The sequence below is a fragment of the Gambusia affinis genome, linkage group LG19 (genome assembly GCF_019740435.1).
Source record: "Gambusia affinis linkage group LG19, SWU_Gaff_1.0, whole genome shotgun sequence".
Classification (NCBI taxonomy): domain Eukaryota; kingdom Metazoa; phylum Chordata; class Actinopteri; order Cyprinodontiformes; family Poeciliidae; genus Gambusia; species Gambusia affinis.
Window position 1 is genome coordinate 5,731,590 of NC_057886.1, and position 24,016 is coordinate 5,755,605.

Consider the following 24,016-nt stretch of genomic DNA (forward strand, 5'->3'; position numbering starts at 1 on the left):
GTTGAATAAATTAAAGACCATGATGAATGTATGTAAACACATCAGACTTGGACTTGGTTTCTGTGAATTCCTATTGCTAAATGTCTCAGCATTTGGGACAAAGATTCTTGATCCCCAAATTAAACTTTACCCTGATGTGTGGAACATTGTTCCCTAATTGATGTACCGCATGACTGCAGGTGTCTTCCCAGTAGAAAGTTTAAATACGGTTTGCTGTGTCCTCCGTCTTACCTGAGGACTTCATTGGGGTTGCCTGAGATTGGGGTCTTCTTTTCCGGCGCTCCATGGCATTCAGATTTCAGCAGGGTGTGGGGTCCACGGTCCATCATCATGGTGGACGTCGCCATGGTGATGATCGCCACACCGTCCCGAACACGGGCTTCCAGACCGTAGTCCCACTCGTCGTAGGATACGGAGAGCAGACCTGCGACGACGAAGGCAGGACGACGGGGTGAGATTCAGAGTACTGACAATTTATGCAATTTATGCCCTTTTGGTTTTTCTCTTTTGTCAGATTTAAATGTTAAGCTTATCAAATATTGTCCAAATTCAAAGACAACCTAATAAACCTGACTTCTGCCCCCTCTTATGAAATCACATATTCACCTTGGTGACATCACTAACTACACCCACAGGTGATTACTGTCAGACCAGCAGAGCAAATAAATCAGTAAAAAAAAACAACCTGTTTCACAAGTCCGACTCAGTTTTGCCCAATACAATTGACGCGTCAACAAGATTACAACAGTGGGTTAGTCCATAATATGACATAACTAGATTTCCTATCCTAAATAGAAACATTATTTATGCATTACATATCAGTTATGATTATTCCCACACTGTTGTGAACAATGTGCTTCTCATTCTCCCTGCTACTTTGTAGTTTAACACTCCTAAAAATGGTTGTAAAAAGGAATAATGGAGGAGCGTTGTTGTGAAAGAGCAGGAGCTTCTTAAAGGGACAAAGGCACAATTTCAAGGCATCGAATTGCAACATCAAATTTCTTTTGAGTCATATTTGACATTGTTAGCATTTTTATACCAAGTGAAGGCAACTTGATTGGGCTATAAAATGATTGTAAGAGATTGTGCAAAAAAAAATAGCTTCCATGGAAACCACTACTAGCCAAACATACCAATATATTTGGGAAAGTGCTTAAAAATTAAGACTTTAGCCAAGCCAAAGTCTGGGCCTAAATCGTACTGGATACTGCGACATGACCTGCAGATATGAATGAGCCAACAATCCTCAACACCAAAAAGACTTATTGATCGCTATCACAGATGCTTGACAGCTGCTGTTGCACCCAGTTCTTAGATTTAGTGGGGAATGAGCTGTTTGTCTGGTTATCCAAAACATTAAACCGAGTCAAAAACACAGACAGAAGAAATCTGTGATGGCTGCCGAATAAAACAAACAAAAAAGACAAAATGCTCTTATAGAGAAGAGAGGCAGGAAGGGAGACGCTATTCTGTTAGAGTTCATACAATTCAAGAAAATGGGTACAGAGTGTGATGATTCAGAGATCGCCTTAAATCACTGGTTCCCAAAGTGTGGAGCACGCCCCCTACAGGGGGCGCAGTGCCAATGCAGGGGTGTGGGAGCGGCAGGAAGAGGTATGGATGAAGGAAAAAAAAAACACGAAAGTGTTTCAGTGCAAAAGTGGTTTGTAGTGTGTTTTGTTGCAACCTGAAGTGTGGAATAAACTTCAGTGGAGTTTGAAAACAAAATATGTGTTTAGGTTTATGTCTGGTTGAACGATGTGTGTGAACAGCAGTGGGACGTTGAATCACTTTGTTTCAGTAACGAGTTATCTTAACGCCAAACTATTTCAACGCCAAACTATAACGCATACTATTTCAAATCCAGTAATCAGATTAAAGTCACTTATCCAAATCACTGTGGCTTACTGCGCGTTACTGTTTTCTTTTGGAATTTTATTTTGTTTCCTCCACACGTCTTGGAGAGTGACCGTCGTTCCTATGCTACAGCAGCCGATCGCTCGCCGTCACAGAAATATTAACAATGGAAGGAGGAGAGAGACGTGCGTTTTGTTGCTGGAAAAAACAGCAACTATTTAGAGTTTCTGTCGCTAAGTCTGACTAATATAAACGACTTTGGGCTTCATTTTACTAAAGTCGCTTGCAAATTTATTGAGTCGTGGGTTGCAGATTTTTGGGCTCGTTTTTGAAAGTTGCTCATTTGGGCTTGGGACATAAGAAGGGACAGATAATCAGCCCCAGAATTTATCTGACATCCAGTTAGTTTTAGTCAGACTCTCTCTCTCTTTTTTTTTGTCTATTATAACCATTAAATAATCTCCCATACAGCTCAACCTTATAAGTGGAGACATATTGCTGTTGTTACCATAATGAAATAACTTGCAATTAAGTTTTGGCAAAGATGAATGAAACATGGCAGAGGGTGGCTGTCAGCAACTGCTGACAATACCTAAAAAAGTTACTTTTAATGTAACTTAGTTACTTTCCAAATTAAGTAACCAGTAATTTAACCAAGTTACTTTTTCGAGGAGTAATCAGTAATCTGATAAAAGTTACTTTTTCAAAGTAATTATGCCATCACAGGTGACCAGGTGACTTTTTTTTTATAATTTTTTTTTTGGGGGGGGGGGTCTTATTGTAATCCATAGGGGGGCCCAGAACATCTTTGGGAACCACTGCCTTAAAGAGTTCGTCCATCTGTCCAAAACTTTGTGTCTGCTGGCCTTTGTTCTGCCTGTAACCTTTCCTCTTGTCTTTTTTTTTTTTTAAAAAGTTTCAGATCTTTACAAACATGTACTTTCATTTATATGTCTCGGTGTGTTTATTTTTCTCAAAGCCCATTTCTGAGGGTGACCTTGAGAAAACTCATTCTTCATTACATTGTCTTGTATCCAATTGTTTAAAGCATTCAACATAATTGTCGGAAGCGCTGGGGATTCTTTTGTGTTTTTCTGTAAAGCTGGGGTCACAGCTGGCACTTCGTTTTTGCTCGTTATCCTATTTTGGAACAATATTAGTCTGCTGAGAGGAACGAAGAAAAAGGGAGCAGACTAAAGTATGATGACTGTTGATTTATTTTGAAAATCATCCAATTGTGCATCTGTCATTTGAGATTTAAATCTATATTTTTCATTCAGAATGTAATTAACTAATGACAAAGCATCAGCATTAAGAGATGAGATGCAGTGTGTGTTGCCTTGTGAAAAAATGTTTCTCTCTTTTAATGACAAACTGGTGTCATGGTTTCATCTCGTTTGGATCTAATCACTCTCCTCAGACCGGACTCACATCAAGTCCGATTCCATCAGGAATCAGTTTGGGATATCATTTAGGAGCTCATTCATTCCTCTTTGGGAAGCAGGTTTGTGTATTTGTACGTTTAAATCAGTTACAAGTCTGAATACACAAACCTTTTAAAATTTTGCATTAATGTGTCCTCAGAATTGTTGGCCAGCTGTCAAGGTGAGACCCAACCGATTTACTTTCACAGGTGGAGCATTACGGCTTTCGCCATGATGCTCTACTTTACCTAAAACTTCATTTGACACTTCGTTGGGGTTTTTTCAAATGTAATGGAGACGTATACACAGAAGGTGGGAGGTGCTTTAAGCCAACCAATGCTAACGCTAGCCCAAAGCGCAAACTTTTGGTATTTCACTATATGCAACACATAGGAGCGCTGTGCTAGAGAAGCCACCAAAGCAATGGCGGAAAGTTATTCTTCGTCGAGGACGGGTTTTTTTCTTTTCATTTGAGTCGTGTTGTCTGATGACGGGGAGCTATAAGTGGAGAGGCACAGAATAAAACTTTGGGGGCAGAAAACAAATTGGTTTACAGAAAGTAAGTAAGTAATTTCAGTAAATATTCACGTTAGCTTAAATTACTAGCAAAATGGCAAGTTTTGCAAAACTGTTGTTTTGCAAATGTGTGCTGCAGCTCACAGATGTAGATGGGTGATATTATAATGTGTCAACAAACACTACCCAAAGTATGTAGCTGTGCTCCTGCACTAGCCGATCCATGCTAATGGACAGAAGAGCAAGAAGGTTATCCAGGTAGGTGACTAGCTTAGCAAAAGGGTAGGGTTAGGGTACTTCTTATACAAATAATTCAAACTATTCCCTGCTGAGCTCCACTTTGGTGTTGAGTGAAAGGTGCACAGCTAATCTCAACATGTTACTTTGATAGAGCTACAATCCTTTAAATCTTTGCCTGTCATTTAGGACATGGATTTATTCGCACAAACAAAAAAAATCAGTTCACCTGCTTGTTTGTATAGCAGGTTTGAACAAGGCAGTTCAGAGTTCTTTATATGATAAAAACATGAAAAAAAAAGAATACTGAGCAATTTTATCAGCCAAATCAATAGTTCTTTTAATCCGTGTGAAAAAACTAAATTCAGCAACCAGGAGGCTTTACACAATACAAAGCTGTGTTATTGTAGTTCACTGAAGTTACTCGAGTTTCCTAGCAACTATTCATAACATTTTGCCTCAAAGTGGGGTGCCATTTAAGAAAGCCAGAGCGAATTGTTTCCCTCAAATTCATTTTAATCAAAAATGCACATTTCCGCCAGCTGTCCATTTCGGTACGTTAATGGACAGAGATCCCTCAGACTGAGTGTCTATCGCCTTAAATCACTGGTTCATATTTCAGGGATTAACCAGTTAATCCAGTTAACTGGATTTTTTAACTGGACAGAAATCCAGTTAAAAATCAACTGGATTTCTGTCGCCGTTTCGGTCTTCGGCCCCGTTCATCTCGCCATCCATCGCTCCGTCCTTTCCCTGTGTCTTTCAGCTGATCTGCGTCCATCTGACAGTGTATGACCACATGTCAGCCAGTCCACTACCATGTCAGTGGGCATAAATAGACAGGCGGCCTGGCAACCTGCCCTCCTCACGGGGCCTTAGCGCTGACAGCTCCGGCCCTTCAGGACCACATCTAAAAATCTCACAGTTTTGACACTTTCTTCACACTCGCTCCCATAGCTTGTTCCTTTTTTTTCTTTTTTTATTTAAACACAAAGTCTCTGCCTGTATCTTATGGGAAGGAAGCCGTGGGAATGTGTGTGTTGCGAGTAAGCGACGTGTGCTCTGAGGTGGGTTCCTCTGCACTTTGGGAGCATGCCGCCTGACGCTTATGGATTCATTCGTCTCTCAGGACTTGTTGAAATGTCATAACACGGCCACGTAAACGGGTGACGTACGAGCTCAACGCCACCACGTCTGTGGAATGTTTCACCAGCTAGAAAAAGCGACTGCTGATTAAAATCTGGATCTTGCTGTAATATTGCAGCTTTTCAAAAAGGCAATCTTTAGTTCACATACATTTATGTTCTTGTGAGGGCGGAAAAAAAAATCCCCTCCAAGAAGAAGTAAGAAAATATTTGTTGTTACAAAACTCCTACAACTAGCAGCATGAATAACAATTCATAACAATTCCTATAAAAATGTAGATGTGTAATTTTAGTAATTCAAACTTCGTCTAACTTTAATTAACAAGTCATGTTTTTGTTTGTTTGTTTCCTAGTATGGTGTCCTATATCATTTTGCAGCTCCTCAAAATGGGAAAGGTAAGGGAACATGTCATTCAGGTAAGGCAGAAGTGTGTTTTGAACTTCATAAAACAGGAAGCGACTTCAAAAACACAGCCTATATCTTCTCATATCTACAGTCAGAGGAATTAAATTCTCCAGATTTTTTGAGGAGTCTGGTTTCATAACAGATTACTTTGTGTTAAGTGTTGTACCAAGGGCAGAATTAAAGTTGTACTGTATTATTCTTTATGACTGTCTTTACGAAACCCAAACTTTATTTCAGAAGAAGTCCATTGCTATGAGTCCTGCATGTGCAGTGGCTTGCAGAACTATTCATACCCGTTTAACTTTTCATATTTTGTCACACTACATTTGAATTCAAGCATTCAAACGTAAATGCTTGAATTTTATGTGAAAGATCAACACCGGGTGTTCATAGCCTGAGCATGCTCTAAATCAGTGGTCCCCAACCACCGGGCCGCGGACCGGTACCGGTCCGTGGACCAATTGGTACCGGGCCGCGCAAGAAATAATAAAATATGTCCGTTCTATGTATTGAGTCTGGAGGAGCTTTTATTTTGAAAATCGTACACCGGATGCCGAGGGTTGAGTCTTGCGCCAGCTCTGAGCCGACAGCCCCCCGCCAGCCCCGGTCCGCGGAAATTTACGAAGGCTTTGGCCGGTCCGCTGTAATAAAAAGGTTGGGGACCACTGCTCTAAATGTATCCACAGATTTTTTCCTGACCTGTCTAGACTGAAACTAAAGCGAAATGTACAATCCATGCAACACTAGCGGTGACGTTTTTGGTACTTTATGGAAAAATAACATGTTAACAGTGAAGATCTGAATGATTTGTAAGCAATGTGGGAACATGACAACTGGCTATCCATTAGCAATAACAATGCTAAAGGCCTAGTCTCTGGATTAAACTAAAACTCTGTTAATGGTTTTTTTATTTCTATTTTTACTTTATGACAAAGTCTGGTTTGCATTTATCGGTTTAAATTTCAAATCTAGGATTCTTAGCTTGATGAATAATAATGAATACCATTTGAGTGATTGTGCTAGCGCATAGGAGTACAAGCAAAAAGAGAAATGTGAACAGAATGAACAAGGAGCAGGCTAGAGTAAGACAGAAGCTTTACAGAAATTACAAAAGTACAATGAAATGAAGAAAATGGAAATGCTCATGTTGACAGAGCAGTGAGCTGGTTCCCCAGAGAACGACTTGGCGAAGTCATTACTGGAATAACCCCCGATGTTTGGAAGCACTTCATCACACACCGTGCAAATTATTAAGCGTACCAACCAAGCAAATTATCCCCACAGCCAGCAAGCACCTTCTGCTGAACTCTGAACCACAAATCATCAGTTGCATGCTACGCCACAGTGTCGTCTCACCCCATGTTTGTTTAGGAGTTGGTGCGCTTGACTGCCCCTGAAGGCATCATGTGGCTCCTTTAATGTTCAAGTTGAGAGAAGAGATAAAAGCTTGCTGAATGAATTTACGGGGCAAATATTATGTGTCCTCTTTTATTACAGGAGAATTTGTATGCTGGGCGAAGAGGACTATTATCTTTTTCATGACAATGTTTTTGGAAGAGAATTGGTTTTTGTCTGGATGTGAGCATTTCTCCACTTCAGCAGGTTTTTCAGAGTCTTCTACACAATGGTTCTCAAACCTGTTGTCACAGCTACTACTGAAGTAAATACAAAGTTTTGACTACCTTTTGAACGTTTTGAAGCAGTTGTACAAGACAAGAAAAATAAAACAGATTTTATACATTGGTGTTTTGCTGAATGATGCAGTTTAATTGCTGTATGTGTTGCAGCTTTTGTCGTGATCTGTGTTTTTTGGTTTATTTTGAAGTTTCCTGTGTGTCTGAGTCTCCGTGTTGTCCTGTCTTCCCTTGATTAGTTCCCAGGTGTGTCTCGTTCCCTGATTACCCTCTTGTGTATTTAGTGTCACCTGTGTGTGTCTGTCTTCGTCGGGTCCTACGTCTTGCTACGTTCTGCTAACGTCTTCTAACGTCGAGTTACGTCTTGTCGCCCAGTCCGTCTTTCTGTGAGTGTTCCGGTTGCTGCCGGTGACGAGCCCAGGCTTCCGCTCGGCCGTGCTGCCCGGCATCTAGGATTGTTTTTGGACTGTGTTTTTGCTTTATTTCCTTAATTAAATATCATTTTTTCACCATACCCTGGGTTCCCGTTGCTGCCTCACCACCTCACCAAACACGCTTTATGACAGCTTTACCCACAAGTTCAAATTTGCAGGTCTGAAATTGGAAAAGTTAAAAGAAAAATCAAAGGACTCCACCAAACTAAAACTCTAAATCCAATATGGCCGCCTGACATGTAACCCTAGTAAAAGTCAAAATTAAAAAAACTAAAAAGGTTTTATTACACATCTAGTTTCTGGTTCAGTCTTTCACACTCAGTGACTATGTTGCCAGAGAGTTTAAAAGTACAAAAGGAAGGCAGTAGCTTGTACTGCTAACAGTAGCTAGCCTGATACTGAAAACCAGCGGCCATTGTTGTCGTTTCCATCATTGTTGATATTTTTGGATCTATCATCCAAACAATTGATACACACTTTGCTTCTGAATACGCCTAAAGGCAAACCACAGTTTGAGAACCGTGGCTCTAATGCAAACCATACATTTAATTTTATTGTATCCACACAGTTCCAGTACAGGTCTTAGTGGTTTTTTGCAGCAGACTCCTCCACGGTTCCTTTGGTCAGAAAGAGGAGCAAGGCAAATTACATCTCAATCAGTTATTTTAACTTTAAAAGATTAGATTTCATACATTTTTGGATTAAATCTTCACTTTTTTTTTCATCTTTCTGAAAAATACCACTCAAAAAGACTTACAGTATCGACTAGTGGGGAGCGAATACAAATGCAATTGAAAACCATTTATCATTTCTCTCCCACGTCACAATTAAACACTACTTCTACCACCTAGAAGCCCTACTGAAAGATATTTATATGTGTGGCTGTGACAAAATGTGGTAAACTTTGAGCAATATCAACACAGTTGCCTGGATCCCGCAACAGCAGGGCCATCTACAAATCTGACTTGTGTTTCAGCATATTTAATTCACCATAAATTATACGCTTTCCTTTCCATTTGATGCTGTTCAAAATCCGGGCCTGCTTCGGCTAACGTGTTCTGGCACATTCTGTACCTTATTCATCACGCATAAAACGAGAGGTTGACATTATGCCTACTATTTGTCCTTACGTCCCATTTGATTTGTGCCATGATAATTCAGCTTCAACAACGACAAAACGAAACAAAAAACAAGGTTTCTGTGTGCAACCACTCTACAGTTCCACGTAGCAATCAGTCAGGCAGCACACAAACAACACAATTATCTCTTTGGCCGCATAAATCAAGCGGAAAGTCATTATGTGATTTAAATAACCAATACGGTGATGGATCAAACTTCACAAAGTGGAACTCTCGTTCGGCGCGTGAACCCAGCATTTTGGCTCCCTAGGCCGACATGAAAACACACGCAGGGGGGTCCAGGCCTGTTTGGTGCCCTTGGCCAGCATGCATCATTTAGATCACAATGTAACGTCACCGACACACTTAAAATCTCTATCATGTATTTAAGTTGAAAAAATGTGGGAGAAAGAGTAATACTATAAACACACAGCAAGGCACAAATACATACCATGCAATGAAAGGTAAAATAAGTGAAGCCGACTAACTGTACCATTAGTCAAACATTTATATAATTATGTGCACCACAGTTGCATTTTGATCAAGACACAAACTTCATTGCACAACTGTCAGTTAACATCTAAAGTTGTTTTTTACAGACAGTTTAAACTATTATTCTTCAAGAAACAAATTAAGTTTGACAACTATTGTAAAAAAAAAAAAAAAAAATTTAAAAAAAAATTCTATTTGTGAAATAATTACTTTTCATACAAGAAATAGGCAAAAGATTTTACTGAAAAATTTTTTACTAGTGTGGCAGCTGATGCCGTCCTAGAGGTGGAGTCGCCCTGGGCGTCTGTCCACTTCGCCTATATCAGAAATCAGCTACTGAACACACTGACCGATACCATGCAACACACTGGGCTGCGTTATTTTTCCCCTGGTGCTCTAAGAGGCTCAATTTCTGTCAAAAATGTCCAAAAGACATTTTGGTCTTTTGAGGTAAGAAGTTTCCCCCGGAAACTGAGGACAGGCTGAGGACAGGCAGTGGTTTAATCATCACTGTAAGTCAAACACCAACAAGCTGACTGCGTCACGGCGAGGGGAGCAGACAGAAATAAAGTGACGTTCTGATGGCGGGAACGGAAGCTCCAGGCCCAACACTGAAAGGTTTGGCTTCCCGCTGGGAGCTGGCCTTCCTCAAACACCCTGTCCACCTCAGAGTGCTGCACCTCGTGTTACATGTGGCAGCCTGACAGGTGGGCCCGACAGGCCGCGCGTGCGGGTTGAGTGCTTAATGCGCCCCAACTCAGAAGTCACCTGGCTTGACCTTCAAAGGTTAGAGCGACTCCGGCGGTGATGTGGGCGGAGACCAAGACGAAGAGGCTCCTAACTTATCATTACAAAAGGTCTCTTTGTTCCTTTTTTTTTCTTTTCTTTTTTTATTCTGAGGAAAAGTCCCTAACATCCAGACTTAAAATCTGCAGAGAAGAAGTAAGTTCTCAGCAGTCCGGAAGGGAGAGAATGACGACTTTAGGTAGATGAAATCAGCTCCTTTTCTTTGGACGTAGAAGCAGGTCAAGTTCGGTTTACGATCGGTGCTGAAAGCTGGTTTCTTTTTATTTCATCATGTCATAAAATGGAACAGATCACTCTTTCTTAACTAATGGGCCCCAACTAAAAAGTGGGTCGTGGTTCACTCAGCTTGATTTATTTAGATTCTGGCTGCAGAACGGATGTACACTTGGTGGAACAAGAGGAGGGAATGCTTTGTAACTCTTCTCATATTAAAATAAAAAGCTAACATTAAGGGTTAGGAACACAAGTTATTGACTATCTAAAGATGATTGCTCTCGTCAACTAATAATTAATTGATAAGCTGTCATTTCCTCAAAAAACCGAGCTTTCTCTTGTATTAAGAGCGCTAACTGTCTTTCCATAATGTAAAGGGATGCATTCTTTTTATAATATGCCTAAATCCCAACACACTGCGTTTCAACATTATTTTGGGTAAGCTGTATTAAACACTGACTGAATAGACAGGAGAAAATAGAAAAAAAGATTAAAAGAATAAAATATGTGAAACACTTAATTCCCCATGAACAGAGAAATGTGGACACAGAAGTATCATCCGTGGCTGTGCTTGAAGGGATGTTAAAGTTTTGCTTCATGAAATGTGACAGCTCTCAAAAGTCAACCGCGCTTATTGGTGTCAATTTTTTCCATCCTGTTACACCTTTTCTGCGTAACGCCCTCCGCTTTTCTGTCAACACATCCTTGCCTTCATAGCACATCTGTAACGTTTGGTTGAGAAGTTGACGCTGCTCCACCACACAACTCGGCTGAATGACGTTTATATTTAAAAACGGTACCGCATAAAGTGCATTTCCCATCCCAGACCGAACTCTGTTTGCACCGTTTCTCTTTTCCATTCTGGTAAGGTCCTGCCATCTTTATTTTGGCATCAACTGGGTCAGTTTCAGAGTGACCAATGGCGCCCTCCAATACAATGAAAAAAGGTCTAAGAGAATGTCATCAGTTAATCGATAGGAGCAAATTAATTGGCAATAAGTGGATTAATTGTTTGCATCCCTAAATAGGATAAAATTTTATTAAATTCATAGAAAAGGAGCCATTTTTTTTGCCTACCTGTGGGAAACTCTGCAGGCACTACGTCAGTGTCTCCAGCGACCAGCGAAGGGACGATCCACGTGTAACCGTAGCCGGTGATCCCTACGGAGTGGGCCACCTCGAAGATGGTGTTGGCCTCCTCCTTTGTGCAGTAGAGAAGAATCACGGGACTCTGGAGTTTCTTCAGCTGGTTCTGGATCTTTGAATCGCCGTCGTCCACGGACATGTCGAGCAGAAGAACTTCCTCCAACTCCCAGCCGACGAAGCTGTTCTCGATGGTGTTTCGGATCTGAGACGGACGCGGAGAACAAAGATGGGTTATGAGGAAGAGCTTCATTAATATACCATCAAAGCCAGTGTTAGGCCGCCGTATGTACAAATTAAAATTCCCTTGTTTGCATTTTAATTCAAACATGGCTGTAACACAATGCAGCCAAACTGAGATGTTGCTAAATGAGGAAAACGTGACTCCAGTTTCAGCCTGAAGAAAAAATAAAAATAAAAAATTCCCAAATGTGACATCATCAAACTTTTGTGTGTTTTAAAATTCAGGTTGTGAAAAAAATAAAATAAAATCTTTCACGTTATTGGCACCACAATGATTCCTGAACCATTCAGTCTCCTCAGAACAGTCAAAGCTGAATATAACTTGAAAACTGGTCAAAAATATTTGTTTTGCACATTAAGTTAATTTGACAGAAGTTATTTTCTACTTATGTGAAAGCAGAAAATAGTTCCAGTGTTACATTTTCGTGATTCTTTCCTGGATTGGTTTTATGTCTTATAGTTGAAGACAGAATTTTACATGCGCCAAACAAACAAAACACCCACACCACTGTCTGAAGTCAAATCAGACCAAACTTCTCTCCTTTTAGGATCACCACAATTATTTCGATTTTCTAAATGCGACAATAATGAGATCTCATTATTAATGCCTTCAAAATGAGAAACTTACATACAGAATGATTACTATCTCTTTAAGGAACGAGTGAAAGCTCATAAGAAAAGTTTCATCTGATTGAACTTCTGACTCTGTGGGGGTAAAATTTAGATAGTTTTCTTATTTTGTGTTTGTAACCTTCTTGTTACTTTGAGACATCATTTTGGTAATGTCTCATTTTTAAGCAGGCGGATTTAATGCATGTCAACACTTTGAAGCCACAATAATAAATGTGTTAGATCCATTAAGAAAGTGAGAAATGATGCTAATTAAATTTCTATAGGGCAAACATCCATACATCCATCCATCCATCCATCCATTTTCTTACACCCTTCTTCCCTTAGTGGGGTCGGGAGGGTTGCTGGTTCCTCTCCAGCTGCGTCCCGGGCGAGAGGCGGGTTCACCCTGGACAGGTCGCCAGTCTGTCGCAGGGCAACACAGAGACACACAGGACACACAACCATTCACACACACACTCACACCTAGGGAGAATTTAGAGAGACCAATTAACCTGACAGTCATGTTTTTGGACTGTGGGAGGAAGCCGGAGAACCCGGAGAGAACCCACCATGCACAGGGAGAACATGCAAACTCCATGCAGAAAGACCCCGGGCCGGGAATCGAACCCAGAACCTTCTTGCTGCAAGGCAACAGCTCTACAACTACTCCACTGTGCAGACCTATGGCAAACATGAGGGTTGAAAAGTCTTCCAGGTGACAATCACAGCCGGCAGGCGCCAAACAAACATCTGGCTGCTTTGAAGATCTATTTTATTTTTAAATCTGGGAGTACGTCGCAAAAACTTCGACCTTTTTCACATTTTCCCACAAAAGACACAACAAACATTTTGTATTTTGTGTAAATGATCAAAACAAAGTAGGGCATAATTGAAAAGTGGAAGGAAGAAAATCAATAGTTTTTGGTCGACACACATTTTTCTTCCATTTTCTATAATCTACTGAGTCTGCTGTAAGAAATTATGGTTATAATAAACTCCAATAAATAATATCTGCCAGCAGAATCTCCCTGAGGGGCTCCTTCAGTTTGATTAGGTGTTTTAATTCACCATATTTTCACACGAGTGAGCTGGACCAGATCAGAGCCCAAATAAACAGCATTTAATATAATTACATGCAATGACATTAGAATCCACATGAAATTTTAGGACTTTTCTAATCATCCATATTTAATGAAAAGACATTTATGTGTAGCAAACAGAAGTAGGGAGGTGCAAAATGAGATCTGAAAAGGGACAAAAGTACCAAAACCAAAATGTCAATGATGTTTTGCTTTGTTTTATCAATTAAATAATATTTTACTGCCCCTCCAGAATTTTGTATTTTTAGCGATTCTATTTTACAGTCAAAATTGCAGATTTTGTGGCACTAATTTAGAAATATTTGTAAGGAATTTTGCAATATTTGCACTCATGTATATTGTAAAATGTGATTTTTAAAAAAAAAATTCTTATTGTTACTCACCATATCGATCACAAACTGTAGCTGGACCTCAAGCAAGGATGAGGAAAATGTGTCGTAAAAGTAAGAAACACTGCCACCTGCAGGTGGGAGTCAGTCCCCTAAACCCAACGCTTTTGGGGAAATTTTTCAATAAACTCTAAGTTAGCTCACAAATAGCTCGAAAAAATGAGAGAATCTGTTTATTTGCCGTGAATTTCCAGGGAATCGTGAAGAACCGGAGAGACTGGTTGAAATAATTTAGCATCTGGAATATGGAAGGCCACAGAAAAAGCTAAATTTGACCAGTGGGCCTTGAGTTTCACATGTGTGACATATCGCCTCAATAAAATACCTATCACTCGTTATATATATAACAAAGTAATAATCAAGGGGGTGTTAACACTGTACATTCATGATCCTCAGCCTTACCTTGGTGACGAAGTCCTGGTAACCAGGGTAGTACGTTGTGACGATGGAGAAGATGTACCAGTCGTACTCCTCCATGATGTTCAGGATGACAGAAGCCTGCTGCTCGATGGAGGGGCCAAACTGAAAGAACATGGAGTTGTCGTCCTGGCAACAGCAGAAAAACAAAGACAGAGTGTAAACGGTTACGCAACGTCGTACGGCGCTGGCCTGGACTTTAATTTAGCTGGCATTGCACACAGAGGAGAGCGGCCACGACTTAAAGGACAGTGGCGGGTTTTGTGACATTATTGGAGCGAACATTAATTTAGCCGCCTTTTTTCTCTGGCTCACAGAGGAGAGCGACAAGAGGACTCCTGTGGACTTGTAATGATACCGGTCATGATTTTCATTAGTTCCCTTTATGACGCCTTTAATGAGTTTGTGGCTGGAACGAATTCTGTGGACTCAAAGCTGCTGTCTTTAATCTTGTCAGCCGCTTTCATCAGTTTGTTTTATTACAACCAACAAGTCCGTTTAATGTTAGATTAGATAATATATTAGAAATCGCACACGTCGAGTGAGCGATTGTACCTCGCCCAAATATCCTCTAGCCGGGAAAAAAGATGCGAGCTTCGAGAAAGTGAATGAGCAAACACGGCAGAAGCTGCAAAGGAAATTCAAAACGTTCACCGGCCGCATCCCCTCGCACAGGAAGTGTTAAATCTCAGTTTGACAGATAGAGAACAGGCACCAAATAAATAAGCTGTGCCACCTAACAGACTCTTCAGCAAACATTTCTTAAACACTTCTTTTCAGGCCTGCACGTTGCGACTGGTGTTGGCACCTGATCGCTGAGCCAGACAGAAGAAGAGGAGGAGGTGAGAACTACTAGTCTAGACGCGATCCTGCAGTTCTGCATCACCAGGTTGCTGTTGTGTACGTGAGTCACTGTGTTAAGAGTCAAACTCCATGTACAGGAGCATGTTCGTTTTCCTGGAAAGCCATGCTGCAAACGGGCCAATTCACGTGAACGAAGTTCTTTCATTGTATTGTGCATTCGAATGAGGCGATGAACCATCTTGGAGGTCCTTTCAGAATCAAATGCTCAACGCGAACTGCAGTGACTGATTCACCTGTCACTGCAGTTCCCCTCCTAAACACCAGGCACCACTAGAGAGGAACGTGTCACTGGCTGAATAAAGAAGAGTCGAGCATGAAGCGCATTCTTCATAGACAAATGCTTCAGATTTACATTAAAAGTAAAACAAAGTGTGAAACATTAACTGCAATGAGAAATTCTTATGATTTTTAAAGCAGCTGAGTCATTTTTAAACACTTTCTTGGCATGAACAATCTTTTGGATCTTCATTATCATTCAAAGAATTGGTATGACCACAAAAAATTTATTATTTTCTTGAGAAAAAAAAAAAAACAACAAAAAACCTAGCAGGAATATGTCCAGTGGAGGTTTTCAGAACACAGAAAACCATTGAGTGAGCATTCTTACTTTACCCAAAAATAAATATATAAATATTACCCAGCCAAGAAAAAGCGGCAAGGTTTATGAAAGTAACAGAGTCAGAGGGACATTTTTCTCCACACCCAACAAAACAGAGTTTTGCTCCAGAGTTATGAAGCAACTACATTTTTTTTGTTGAATAAAAGATAAGAAACGACCCAGTTCTGAGAGATGAGGGCATAACTCAGTTCATGCCCCACATGTAACACTGTTAGCTGCCAAACTGTTGAGGTAAGAATGGGTCTTGTTTGTGAGCATAAAGTTTCCAAGCAAAAAAGAAAACAAACAAAAAAAAATCCTTTGTCTTCTGAAGTCTTTTAAACCTCTGTGGCTCACATTATTGTCCTCTCCAAATATTCCTCTATTTTTCTCAGTGTCTGAGCCAAATGAATGACTTTCCTTCAAATCACCACATATGGAGCTTGAAGAGAATTAAGTATAGATAGACACAGGAATGAAATGTTGTGGTAGACCGTGTCCCCACCACAACGTTCTGACCGCTACATTAATGAAAACTGCAACAAGTAAAATAAAATGAGACTTTCAGCAGCTTCCATTTACTAATGCTATGTTTTATAAAACTGTGCATGCTAAATAATATAAAATAGCCTTCCTGTTCTTTGGACAAAAAGAGCGAACTGCTACACGTGCCTGTCTGCTGTGTGTTTACTGTTGTGGAATCACAATCCGACCAGACTTACCAAACAGTGTTTTAACTTCTAGGTAGGGTGCCGGTTTTTTAGGTCTCGAGCACCAACTCTCCTGACTTTCTTCCGTCTCTGAGCAAACATGAGCAAACACTTGATTTGAGCTGGAGGCTTTTCTCACACAACTTGAAAATGAATATTACTATCTGGAGCTACAAGCACAAATAAAACTGTAAAGAAAAGGTTGTAAAAATGACAATGTGTGCCCTTCAAACCATTTTTTTTAAATGTATTTAAGGATTTATGTACAAACATGGTAAATTAAAAGTACACAATCTGCTAATCTGGGTTTTAAATGATTCAATGATTCAAATTCCACCGAAACTGAAGAAGTATGTGGAAAAACGAAGCACAACCCCCAACGGTTCACACTCCCCATTTTACATCAAGAGTTTCAAATATGGAATTTGGTCATTTTAACAAACTTTAAGTCATTTAAAGCAGTGGTCTCCAACCTGTTTAGTACAGCGGACCGACTCAAGCCTTCGTAAACTTCCTGCGGACCGGGGGGGTGGGGGTGCGTTGTGAGCTGGCACAGGACTCAACCCTCGGCATCCGGTGTACGATTTTCAAAATAAAAGCTCCTCCAGACTCAATACATAGAACGGACATATTTAATTATTTCTTGCGCGGCCCGGTACCAATTGGTCCGCGGTCCGGGACCACTGATTTAAAGGGTTTCTAAAACGGTACTAGCCTCCTTTGCTCTTAAAGCTACATTGAATAAGCTTTATCTAAGGAAGTAATCGCTGTTTGAGTATAGTGAAGAAATGGTGAGGGTTATCTAAAACAGGTCTGGTCATTTCTTCATAACATATTTCCACTTTAAAAGCTCTGACATAACCTGGACCTCCCTGATCACAGAGGTAGATTTACATCGACTCGGGTTCACTCTTATCAGGGCTTCAGCATCGATTTGACACATTTCAATTCAATTGAGTTTCAAGTCAGGTAGTTTGAACGTTTAAATAAGAATACACAGTCTCATGATAAGGTGATTGTGTTTTATCTGGCAGCTTGCTTCACTGGCAGCTTTCTTAAGATGAAGATATAATGACACACAAGCACTGACCTTGCATCATCTTCCCATTTTCACTTCAATGCATTCCTCCATTTCTCTCTGTTCATCCTCTTTCCCCTCCCCCGCCCCTCATTTTTCATCCATCTCTATCTCTTTTCCTGCTCTGCCGTACCCATTAATACCACTGGAATCACGGCCATAGCACACTCATAATTGAATTTCCAGACTTGCACCGCACGCCCGTTCCCCCACCCCGTCTTTTATACTCCACAGAGCGCCCTCGTCGCCACGCACCCCCGCTTCGCCGGTTCCCCTGGGTTCCTCTCGTCGTATCTCTCTTCATAAGAGCGGTATTAAAGCGCCGCCTAACACACTGAGACCAGAGGTCTGAGGAATTTATATTAGGCTGGGGAGGAGCGCACGCCACGAGAAGAGCCGCAAAAACAGAAAACCGGAAGAAGGAAAGGAAGGAAGGAGAGGAGAGGAGAATACAAGGACTGACCAAAGAAGGAAGGAAAGAAAAAGGAAAACGTATACAGGAGAGAAAAAGAAAATAAATACGGACACAATTTATAAAAATAAAACAGAAAAGGCAGGGACACAGGAAGGGAAGGACAAGAGCAAGTATATCAGGAAGGAAAGGACAGAAAGAAAGAAGGGAAGAAGTATAAAAGAAGAGAGGAAGGTTTGAAGAATGGAAAGAAGGAAGGAGGCAAATAATAAGGAAGTATGAAAGGAGGAGAAAAGGAAGAAAGGAGGGAAAGAATGAAGGGTGTGGAAGATAGGAAGCAGGGAAGGAAAGAAAGAAGAAGGGAGGGAGAACAGTAAGACAGATGAGGTAGTTCACAAGTGAGGAAGGACACAACATTTAAACAGTGGAACAGGAAGTAAATACCAATTTATTTATTGTTTTTATCATACTTCTAGTCAAATCTTTCCCCAAACGCATCCAGAGTAGGAAAATACTGAAACCAATTCCAGTCTTTCCTCCAAACTGCACAGGAACTGTGAGGACGAGGCTGCGAGTCAGTCGACGGAAATTAAGTCCTGCACAACGCTGCTCTTCATTTACAGCTACACCAATTAGGCTTTGGCCACATTATCACCTCTGCTGGCACAAAGTGATCGATTAGCGAGTATTAAAGCTCCCAGAGGGGCAGAAAGGCCAGAGAGCCGCCCGGCCAGACGCAGGAAGCCGGCCAGGACGCCTTTAATCGGGCCGCCTCCTGACGTCAGCGCTGGCTACTGTACACAGAAAACAATACGCACGATGCAGCAGAGTGGATGCTCGGTGCAAGCAATAAAAAGAGAGAGAGGAAATAAACTAAAGCAAGAATAAAAAGATAGAAACATCCCAAAAAAAAAAAAAGGGGGAGCGGCAGAGATGTGACAGGAGCAGAGGACAATGAGGTGACAATGGGATGAATGGAGGAGAGCGGGGGGGGGCGTGCCGGCAGATGGCTGTGGTCCTGGATGGAGCGGGGCGAGCGGCAGAGAGCCAGGAATCGCTGGAGGAAGTGTGTGTGTGTGTGTGTGTCAGGCAGTCGGCCAGGCGTCTACACAGAGAGGGATGGCGACTTCGCCCGAGCCGCCCGACCGCGGAGGACAGCCGCTGTCAGACTGGGGGGGGTCACAGAAGCGGGACGCGGGTGTCCATCCTCTGTGGGGAAACCTGGGTGTGCTGCAAGACAGAAAGGTTTCCGTGTCTCCACTGATCCGCGTGCAAGCTCTCTGATCCTGAACACAGGTGTGTTTTCATTCACAAGTCACAACTTTGTGTCAAAGACGCCAAGTGTATTGACGAGTGAAGTTGCCGTCAAACGTTTGTGCTGCAAAAGTTTTCGTTTGTGCCGCTATCGTTTTAAAAATGCCAATCAATGCATTCCCACATTTATAAAATCACACTAAATATGGTGTTAATCAACTGCGCAGCAAAAAGTTTTGGTTTGTGCTGCTATCATTTTCAAGATTTACCAAAAAACATTCCAGACGTCGCCACATGTCAACTTGCCATCCGACTCTCTCTACACTAATAAAATCAAATGAAATTGGCATGAATTAATTTTGCTGCGTTAGTGCAGCAAAAAGTACTAATTATTTGTGCCGCTGTAATTTTAAAGATATTAGTAAATGTTTCCAGAGGTCGTCAAAGGTCAGCCAGCCAGCTCACATTTACAAAATCAAGCAAAATGCAAAATGTGGTGGTAATCAGTTGTGCTACGTTGGTGAAGCAAAACAAAACAAAATATGGGGTTGTGGTTTGTGAAGAAGGTTGATCTCACCAGAGATCAACGTGTTCTCCAAGATAACACTGACAAAATTGACATAAATAATTGTGTTTTTTTATTTGTGCCGCTATCGTTTAAAAAAAAAAACGTTAGTAAATGTTTTCAGAGGTCATCAAAAGTTCAACCAATCGGTCCACATTCACAAAGTCAAACAAAATCTGGTGTCAACCAACTGAGCTAAGTCTGTGCAGCAAAAATTTTGATTTCGGCCGTTATAATGTTTAAGATTTACAAAAGGAAAAAGGTTCCAGAGGTCACTAGACATCAACTTGCCTTCCGCCCTCCGCCCACATTAACAAAATCAACAAAAATGGATCGCAGCATGTTTGATGACACTTAATATCTTTAAAGTGTCCTCACTGCACATACAAAAATAGCATAAATGTTTGACACCAATTTTGTTTAATTTGAAGAACGTGGCAGACGGGGGCGGACAACTTCACTCAGGCAGTTTGGTGTGTGGGGGTGTCCTTTTGTGTGTGTAGGCGTGTGTGTGTGTGTGAGTGTGTGTGTGGCGGGTGTCCATGGTTGATGGGTCATGGTGCGCTGTAGTTGCTGTCTCAGCCCCACAGCCTTCAAATGAGCGCACTCACACACTCCTGAAGCACTTATTCGACTTGCAGGCTAGAGAAAGTCGATAGCTCAGGTACTTCAATTACACACACAGGAGCACATCACTGGCTACGAAAGAACCAGATTGGCTGCTGCGCTCTTCCTCTAAAATATGCACAAAAAAAAAACACACAAACACACATTTGAGCAGTCTCAAACTTAGACACCTGCACACTGCCAGCGGAGTGCGAGCACGTGCACAAACGCAGCTACAAAAGGTGCAGCGCGACCGAAACGCGCCGTGAATGACGAATCCGGATGAGCCTCAGGAAGATGGCCAGGACGCCTTTACCTGCTTGTAACGGTGCAGTAAAATGCCATGAGAGGAGCTGCTTAACGGGAGAGTGCGCCGTACAACGAGCGCGTAGCGAAGGCGAGAGGGAAGGGCGGGACAGTACGGGTCGAGGGTCAACATTCACTCCTCCGTCTACAGCGCTGTGTGCAGATGTGCCTAAATGTCACATCAGAGAATGGGACGTTGTTTCAGCGGATGAAGGCTTTATTGCTTTGCTCATGCGCTGGTTGCCAGAAGAAAGTGAGCAGCAATGTTATGGTTACAATATATAGAGGTCAAGCTGTGAGAGGTGAGGCTAAGTATAAAGAGTGAGCACTTCATTTTCACTTGACCCTGGCTGGAAGACAGTGTGCGTCAAAGTTAAAAATCAATGAAGGAAAAAAAAAGTCTGTGTGATCTGTTAGCCGCGATCAGTTCACGTTCACGCGATGTAATGAAGTAGGACGTCTCCAAATGACAAATGATGCTTGAAGCAATGGAGAAGGACAAGAACATGAGGTTAGGTAGTTTTTCACACAAATAAAAACCTTTAAGGGGCAGTTTTATGTAAAGCCCACTTTTTATTTTAATTTTTTTTAGCTTTACATCATGTTATAATGTCATTCTCTTTATCAAAACATACCAGGAATGTTGCTCTGATTCTTGAGAAATCCGTTAATCTCCCATAGCAACCATTCAGCTGTGCAAAACGCCTGGGTGGACAGAGGGGTTCTCCTCGGAGCTGCGGCTCCTGAGCTTCTGCCTCACAGAGCAGCCCTCCACCACTCAGCTCCTTCAGACTAGCCAGCAGCAATTAGCAAACGTCTGGTGGAACAGCGTTTCTGCTCAGCTCATTACACGGGCCACTTCTCAATGAAACACTCGTAAAAACGTTGATAAAGGGATAATAGAAGATCGATGCTGTGAAAACTTCCTGAAGAAGGCGTTTCAGGAAGAGCAGAGATTTCTTAAAGAGACAGACGCCCAATTGCAAGGCGTTAAATTAGTCACATTTGATATATAATAACTGAAGGTAACAGTTACTTGATTGTGCTGTATAATGGCAACGTGTGCCTGGAAAACACTTAATACTGCCCCTTTAAAATGTCTCATGCATCAGCATACTGTGATACCCCCAAAGAAAGGAATCAATGCGCTGAAAAGTTTTATGCACTAAATGCTCTTTGGAGATCTAATGGCGCACGCTACAATCAATCATCTGAAAATGACAGCAGTACGGTAAACCTACCAATATACAGTCTTGACAGACCAGGCAGGAGGACCATTACCCAGCAAAGCAGCCAAAAAGGTCCCGTTAACTCTGGAGGAGCTGCAGAGATCCACAACTCTGCTCTAGTCAATGTGCCGACATCACAAAATGCTACCAACGCCCCTGATGGATGGACTAAGACAGACAAAGGTCACAGGAAAATACCGCCTTCTTAAAATGTTTATTTGTAAAATAAAGCTCCTCCTAACGGTTATACAGTACTTTGTGTTGGTCAATCACAAGAAATGCTAATAACATCCATTGTACTTTGTGAATGCGAAGAGGGTCAAGACACATGAATACTTTTGCAAGGCAATTCAAACTGTGGTTTTGGCACATAATCTTGGATTACGTTCAGGAGTTGTTCGCACATCGTTTGTTTTATTTTTCTTCCTCTGTAAGAGGAAACGAGATAGAAACAGAGATAAGAAAATGTAAGCCATAGAGCCAATGGAGTCTGTCGCTGGGAGGGTTTTTGGCAATGCATATTTCTGTCCTGCCTATAAAGGATCCTTTGAACTTGAACAGGGGGGTGTTGCTATTGACTGCTGCTGCACTTCCTGATGGAGAGTAAAGCTAGCGTGGAATAGGGAGACAGAGAGAGAGAGAGGATGGAGGGATGATAAAAGAGAGTGCTGGAGTGGGAGGCGAGGAGAGAAGGAACAGCTGGCCTTCGCTTCAATATATGAACTGAAAAGACGGTGGGAAGGAGGCAGAAACTCGCCACAGCCACAGGCATTCACCGGCAGAACGGCAGCAACAAATGATACGAACACCGCCGACGTTCAGCTCTGATACCACATGCGCCAAAATTATTGATAACAAGCCCCCGCCCTCCCCGCACTTCACACACATACACACACACACACACACACACAATTATTATCTCTACCTCAATTAAATCTGAGCTCACTCCCAGCCTCCTCGTCTCCTTCTGTTTCCCTCTCCTCGTGCCCCATCGTCACATCTCTTATCAAGCAAGCCTACTTATCTTTAATCAAACGCATACAAGCTTAATTGGCTCGAACATTTGTCGGAGCGTCATCTAATTAGCGGTGACCTTATTTAAGTGCTTTTGGAGTCTCAATTAAAAACGGACGTGTCTTCATTAAAGCGTTGGGCTGGATCCGCCCCAAACTAGCTCGGAAAAGCAAAGGGACGAGCGTTGAAGCTTAGAAAGACGGAAAGGAGAGAAGTGGTGGGGATCAAATCAAGTGTCAGATGAGGTTCAACTTGAAGCACAAATGCAAAAAAAAAAAAAAAGAATCAAGCAAGTGTTTCTCTGTGGCCCATTTCTGCTCCAAGTTTAGCTGAGGACCTAATGAGGCAGTCTGGTGCCGCTGCTCCTGTTTGTCCTCTGGTCCTTGTAGGCCGCTAATGGGTCTGTCACAGAGCGAGTCTGGCTGAGCCTTGTACAACCAGGCGAATGAGGCTCGAAGGTGAGCGAGTGAAACGCACAGCTGTTCGCGTTTTGTGTGCGTTTCTGCCGCTGAGAGACGCTAAATGAATATTAGGCAAGATGGAATGACGGATGGACGAGTGAATTCTGTAGGATGTTACAGATTAACGCCTCATCGAATGGTTGAACCCAAATGCAGGGCTCGACAGTGCCGTGTGGATTTTGTTCAAAATATTGAATGTGGCATGCAAAAAATAAAAAATAAAAAAAAGTTTATAGAAAGTGTAAAATGTAAAGTATATAACCATTTAAAATGACAAATATGTAACGTCTCCCCACGGTGTGATGCAGTTGCCTCTGAAGAATGCCAAACTGTTCTAATTTATATTTATAAATCATTTTGAAAGCTCCTTTCCACTTATTTTTGGTCTGTCACATAAAATTCTAATGGAATAGATTGACGTGTGGTTATTACTTGAGAAAAGTGTCAAAAAGTAGGTATGCACACTGGAAGCAAGCTGGGTAGTTAGCCTCGACTACACAACTGATAAAACTTGGTGTCAGTTTTTTATTTTTTTACTCCCCACCAGGGGGTCTTTTTGTGGGCTCTAGTGTCCCTTATACAACAGTAGGCTGACAGGAAAGGGGGGAAGACATGCGGCAAACGTCGCCGGGTCCGGGAATCGAACCCGCGACGGCCGCGTCGAGGACTAAAGGCCTCTGAATGTGGGTTGCGCTATCCCCTACGCCACCACAGCACGCCCAAAACTTG

General features: G+C 41.8%; 1 protein-coding gene across 4 annotated transcripts in view; it reads right to left on the bottom strand.

The window, feature by feature from the left end:
• LOC122822140 (glutamate receptor ionotropic, NMDA 2B) overlaps positions 1 to 24,016 on the bottom strand; it is a 170,332-nt gene that overhangs the window by 59,238 nt on the left and 87,078 nt on the right. For 3 of the 4 annotated variants that reach the window (XM_044100584.1, XM_044100582.1, XM_044100581.1), the window contains exons 6-8: positions 14,176 to 14,319; positions 11,364 to 11,634; positions 232 to 424 (exon numbers count right to left, since the gene is read on the bottom strand). In XM_044100584.1, coding sequence (XP_043956519.1) covers positions 232 to 424; positions 11,364 to 11,634; positions 14,176 to 14,319 — 608 coding nt within the window. Of the gene's footprint in view, positions 1 to 231; positions 425 to 11,363; positions 11,635 to 14,175; positions 14,320 to 16,374; positions 16,521 to 24,016 lie in introns of those variants that run through there. The other variant, XM_044100585.1, reaches the window with a different exon arrangement.